The sequence below is a fragment of the Mercurialis annua genome, linkage group LG1-X (genome assembly GCF_937616625.2).
Source record: "Mercurialis annua linkage group LG1-X, ddMerAnnu1.2, whole genome shotgun sequence".
Taxonomy (NCBI): domain Eukaryota; kingdom Viridiplantae; phylum Streptophyta; class Magnoliopsida; order Malpighiales; family Euphorbiaceae; genus Mercurialis; species Mercurialis annua.
The window spans coordinates 64277109-64282970 of record NC_065570.1 but is presented as its reverse complement, the minus strand read 5'-3'; the positions used below and the strand labels follow the sequence as shown (position 1 = coordinate 64282970).

The window sequence follows — 5862 nt, the reverse complement described above, 5'->3', positions numbered from 1 at the left end:
GGCCTAATGTTTTAAAAAACTCCGACCTTTTAGCCCCTTTTCAATCATACCCCGACGTTGCATTTTTGTCAATTAAAAAACCCCGATCTTTCAGCAATTTTTTTGCATACGTGGCAGTCAAATTAGATACATATATTAGCATATCAAATCCCAATATTTTAAAAACGTTACAAATAAAATTTTAAGATTTCGCATTTTTGCAATATGTAGCCTAGAAAAAGGGACAAATTTGCCGTAAAACAAATTTGGGCTACAAATGCGAAAATAAGAAAGGTTAGAATTTATTTTTTTAACATTATGAATTTATAGGACTAAATCGCTGTGAAATTGAGATGTCAAAATTTGTTTTGCAAATACCTAAAAATACTTACATCAAAGTAGAAGATTTTAAAAAGTTTGAGCGGCATTAATGCAATTTTCCTCCATCTAATAATGATGTGTACATGTGAAACTTTTCCACTTTATGAAAGGTGAAAGTATCATATATAATAAACATTTGCATTTGCAGTATCCTTGATTTATTTTGTATCAGAATCATAAAAACAAAACAAATAAAACTATAGATTGAAGAGTTAGAAGATAACTGGACGTGTAATTTGCATGACCTGTTTACAATTTAGCAAACAAACCAAACTGGGCAGCAAAATCAACCTTGAAACTAATTACGTGATAGGTTTACTAATTGTCGGTTGCTTGCACCGGTCCTACGTAGTAGCATATTCCTTCGAGATATGTTGCGGTTCTGCTCTACAACAAGTATTATTGTTTTTTTGTTTTCATTTAGTAGTTAAACTAGGATTTGATAGAAAGTTAAACAATTAATTAACTAACCTCGATTTTATTCCCGCTGAATAAAATCGTAAATTAGCAATAGAGTTCCCGTCCCGTGTGTTCAATCGCTTGAACGACACGTGATTTTACAGTTTGTACGGTTCGGAAAACTGATGCTTTTGTAATTCAATCACGAAAAACATACAGTCGACCCTCTAATATTTAATATTCTATAAATTAATAATTCTAATAATTAATAGAAAATTGAGAGAACCAACTTCGTTCCACGTCGGATAATTAATAATTCTATTATTTAATAATTAATAAAATTTAAAATATATTCTACATGAATATTAATTATTAGAGAGATTTTTTTAAACAAATATATAACAATTGATGATTTATTTGAGACAATACTAACCTTAATTGATAAATTGGAAGTTAAAATACCATCAAATTATGATTTTTTTATTCTTTTGAAAATTTTTAAAAAAAGTTATTAGTTAAACAATAAAAGTAAGTAAAGTATTCCTATTATAAAAAATATTAAAAATTATTTTACATTATCAATACAACTTCTTAGTAATTATTTTTTAGTTTGATATCAATTGATATTTTTTAAATTGAATATAAAATTGAGTGACTGTAAAATGTATTTAGTTAGTTTTTTTATAATATAATATTAATATTAGGTCTATTAATATACATGCTTTAAAATATCTTTTATAATTTTTTTATATAAATTCTATAAATTAATAATTCTAATAATTAATAAATTTTTGATCCACCATGTGTATTAATTATCAGAGGGTCGACTGTATATGCGTAGTTGCGGTAAAAAAATATTTGGTCGTTTTCCGGCGGCGTTGTGGTATAATTGTGACTTTCGCTAAACGTTAAAAAATACAACATCATCTTCAAAGATAGGATGGTGTCGTATCCCGAGTTGGTCCGAATTTAACTTTCCGGCCACGTTTTGATTGGCTATTAACAGTAAATTTAATACTGCCTTTCTTCATATTCCATTTGCTTCTCTCATATATTCAGCTTCATTAATTTTTCTATTACAATTTAAGTCCAAATTTTTAATTTTAATAATTTTTAACTGTTTTTTATCTAATAATGATGAGTACATGTGAAACTTTGACAATTTATGGGATGTGAGAGTATCATAATAAACATTTGCATTTGCAAAATCCTTGATTTATTTTGTATCAGAATCATATGGATAATCCATTAGATTCTTATTGATATACAAAAACAAAAGCAAGATCGAATAAGAAAATAAAAGAAAAAACGAAAGCAAAAACAAGAATCCTATATTAGTACAAATATAAGTGTTCATTTTAGAAATATCAGTAACACACACCATTAATTTTTCATTCCTCAAACACGGGACGGTGTTGTATCTGGAGTTGGTGCAGAGGCAACTTTCCGGCCACGTTCCGATCGGCTATTCTCAGCAAATTTAATACTACCTTGATGCATACCCTTTTGCTTCTCTTCTTCATTCCATTCAGCTTCGTAATAATGTTCTTCAGTTGCTCTTTTAGCATCATTAGATGCCGGCAGGAACATTCCACCCCATTGCGGGAAGTAGACGAGTGTCACCGGCATAGTACAAGCCACGATCATAATCCCCATTAAGGATAAACCTGTTGATGTTGAGTATCTTGTGCTTGAAAAAAATATTAGTTGAGTTAACCCCGAACCGAAGTTTCCTCCGGCTCCGGTCAATCCCGAGATGATTCCGAGAGATCGTCTAGAAATGAAGGGGATAATACCGAACGTTGCTCCACACGCTGCCTGGGCTCCGATTGAGAAGAGAATCATAGCTAATACCGCAATCGGAAGCGAGTTTGCTCGACCGAGCCAAATACAGAAAGCTCCACCTAGGGTTTGAAGAATCCATAGAACCCATAATCTTCCTCTCATGCCGAAGTATCTGGCGGCATAATCCGAGGCGAATCCTCCGAAAGGACGAGCGATAAGATTTGCCATACCGAATGTTGCAGCAATTATTCCAGCAGTGTGAAGCTTGAGATTGAACCTGTAGTTCATTTTATAAAAATCTTAGTACAAATAGTACAAGTATTTAATCAATTTCACTTCAATCAATAGTAACTCGTCACTTTTTGATCTATAAAACGATCAAGTAATATTTTTAAAATATACTGTCACGCCGATCTTCATATTAATATCCACCTGACATCACATTTTATATAGCAGTATATTTTTAAAATATGTTTATTGTCATATTCACCTTAATTCGATATGATAAATTTTAAAATATATTGACTTAAAATAAAATTAAAATTGCAATACCACTATAAATTAAAATTTTAATATGAAATTGAATTACAATATGAATTTAATATCACTCAAGTTTAAAACCCACAAAAATACAAAACGAATAATTACCTGTCATAGAAATATTCTGCAATAACATTATCTGTGGTGAGCTCAACTCCCATGGAGTAGCCATAGAGAAGGACAAAGATCCAGGTTCTGTAATTTGTGATAGCATACCACATAATCTGAACAAATTACAAAAACAACCTTGTTATTACTCGATTAAATTAATTTTGTAAGCATTTATATGGAAACTAAAATATAAAACTCGACACAATATGTTTTGAAATTAAAGTACCAGGAAAGAGATGAATCCAATCAATTACCTTGGAAAACTTATCCTTAGCAATATCACCCTTCTTTTGTAGGGCACTAAGGTTCCCATCAGGCAAATCTTGCCCTAAAGTTAAGACCAAAATTCCCATGATAATATGAAGACACCCCGGAACGAAAAATGCAATCCTCCATGCAGTAAACGGCGTGGCACCAATTCTCTGTATAATATCATAAACCAACGGCATAATCAACTGAGTGGCACCTCCGCCCATGTTCCCCCATCCGGCGGCGGTTCCGTTAACGGTACCGATGATCTTGCCGTTGAACATAGTACTCATCCAATACTGGCAAGAAACGAAAGTTGCAAGAGAAAATCCAATCATGAACCGGACGGCTAAGTATCCTCCGGCGGAGGACACGAAAGACATGCAAAACACAGTCGGAGCCGATAACATAATCAGAAAAGCGCAACCGTATCTGGGTCCGAGTAAGTCACAAATTGCACCCATGGCCAGCCTAGAAAAGATACTGCCGGAAACAGAAGCGACTCCGGCATTTCCGATATCGGCTTTGCTCAGATCAAGATTGTCGCGAATGATGGGAACAAGCGGAGCAGCAGCAAAAGTAGAAACAAAACAAGTGCAAAAAGAAATCCAAGAAAGATGAAAAGTTCTCATGTGAGGGTTAGCAAAAGAAAAAAGCTTGAAAACTTTAGCTTTATGCTCAGAATCGACGGGTAAATCAAATTTTGCAGTGTTGTCAGATGGAACAATGGGTGAAGCAACAGAAAATGCAAAAGTTTGCTCTCTTCCGGTGACTCCATGCATGGAACTTCCCGGAGATCCTTCAATATCGGCCATTTTAGATATTTCTTGTAGAAGAAGGAAAGAAGGGAGATACTGAAAATGGGGTTAGGGTTTTGAGGTATTTATATAGAATCAGAAGTTGACATTTGTAAAAAAGAATATAGCTAATCAAGTGAGAGATTCATTTGAGTATTGTGAGATACTTTGGCCATTTGGAATTAACAAAATAATAAAAACTTGTCTTCGCATCTCATCGTATATCCCAAGGGGCCAACTTGGCTTTTCATTCTTCTATGAATGAATCATCAAACCCTAACTGGTTTTCATAACTTATAATCAAATGATAATAATAATAATAACAACAATAATAGTTGGGTCCTCATATTCCTAGCTGTTGGTACTAACATGTTGCAATGAACAAGTTGACTAACGCTCCAAATTCCTTAGGGTCATAATCTATGTTTCACCTCTAAAGTAATTTATGAAATTAAAAAGATTAAAATTAAAGTAATTTATGTAGCCAACTAATTGGTTTAGTTTGCTTATAAGTTCAGATAGTGGTGGTATACATTTTCGAATAAGCTCATAACAGCTCACCCCATACTAAATTGCATATATAAAATCAAATTTGAAATAATATTAACCGGATTTTGGATAGATAGAGATAACGTGAATGTATGTTTCTGTTGTTATTTGACCATATTCGTACACAAAATGAATTGCTATATACACAACTAGAATATATGATGAAATTGATAATTTTTTTTGATATTTTAGTCTAATAAGATTATATTTTGAGTTAATTATATCTATAAAGTAAAAAGATAAAAAACATTAATTAGTAAAAATAAGATACAGTTAATCATTAGCTTAAAGTTTGTTTTATGAAATATTACTCTATATTTGGAAAAAAAATCGTAATTTTTTATCAAAAAATTAATAACATAATTTGTTTGATAAGTTTGAATAGATATATATTTTTAAAAAATTATGATTTTTTATTTTCAATTTTAAATTAATTTATCATTTAAATAAATTAAGATACTATTTTCTTTTTATAACTTAAACTCCTCAATTTTTTATTTGCTACTTCAATTTAATTGATACAAATTATAAGCTTGTCAAACTATTAAATTTTTTATTCAAATTACCCTGCAATTAACCGTAAGCAAATCAGCTTGCTAATTCGTAGAGTAAAACTACAGATGTTTGTAACCTGTTTCAAAGAAAAAATCAATTTAAAATGGGCAATGGGCAGGATATTCACTTTTGGATTGTCAATTGGGTTGAAAATTTTTTATTTAGCAAATGTTTTGGGTGTATAAAATTTATCTTTCCAAGATAAAATAATGCATTGTTTTTACTAAAATAATGCACTTGATACAATAATACAATAAGTTTTAAAAAAAAAACATAAATATAATACGAGTATTAGAAAGGAGCATCCAAATTTCAACTCATCGTCATGATATATACTTAGGTCATAACATATTGGTAAACTACATAATAATTTTTTAATTTATTATTCTACCACATTTTGTTGAATTTATGTTCCCTTATATTAAATTACATTTAACAAAACCTAATCCATCCTTAAATTTCTACAGATAACACTTGCTATCTACGGCCTAGATAGAATATTGTAACTTCATGTGAT

The 5862-nt window shown here is 31.0% G+C and overlaps 1 protein-coding gene across 1 annotated transcript; it reads right to left on the bottom strand.

Moving 5' to 3' along the window:
• Positions 1–1958: 1958 nt before the first annotated feature.
• On the bottom strand, positions 1959–4307 carry LOC126669738 (high affinity nitrate transporter 2.4-like). The gene is made up of 3 exons (XM_050363288.1): positions 3450–4307; positions 3193–3308; positions 1959–2821 (listed from the first exon to the last, which is right to left on the bottom strand). Exons 1-3 carry the CDS (start codon positions 4257–4259, stop codon positions 2158–2160), a joined length of 1590 nt encoding a protein of 529 aa, XP_050219245.1. The 5' UTR covers positions 4260–4307; the 3' UTR covers positions 1959–2157.
• Positions 4308–5862: the final 1555 nt, after the last annotated feature.

What these genes read in the sequence shown, in the direction of transcription:
- LOC126669738 (XM_050363288.1), bottom strand. Translation starts at nt 4,259, where the DNA reads ATGGCCGATATTGAAGGATCTCCGGGAAGTTCCATGCATGGAGTCACC. An exon ending in CTAAGGATAAGTTTTCCAAG is followed by an intron (nt 3,309 to 3,449) that starts GTAATTGATTGG and finishes TAATTTGTTCAG; the next exon opens with ATTATGTGGTATGCTATCAC. An exon ending in GCAGAATATTTCTATGACAG is followed by an intron (nt 2,822 to 3,192) that starts GTAATTATTCGT and finishes AATGAACTACAG; the next exon opens with GTTCAATCTCAAGCTTCACA.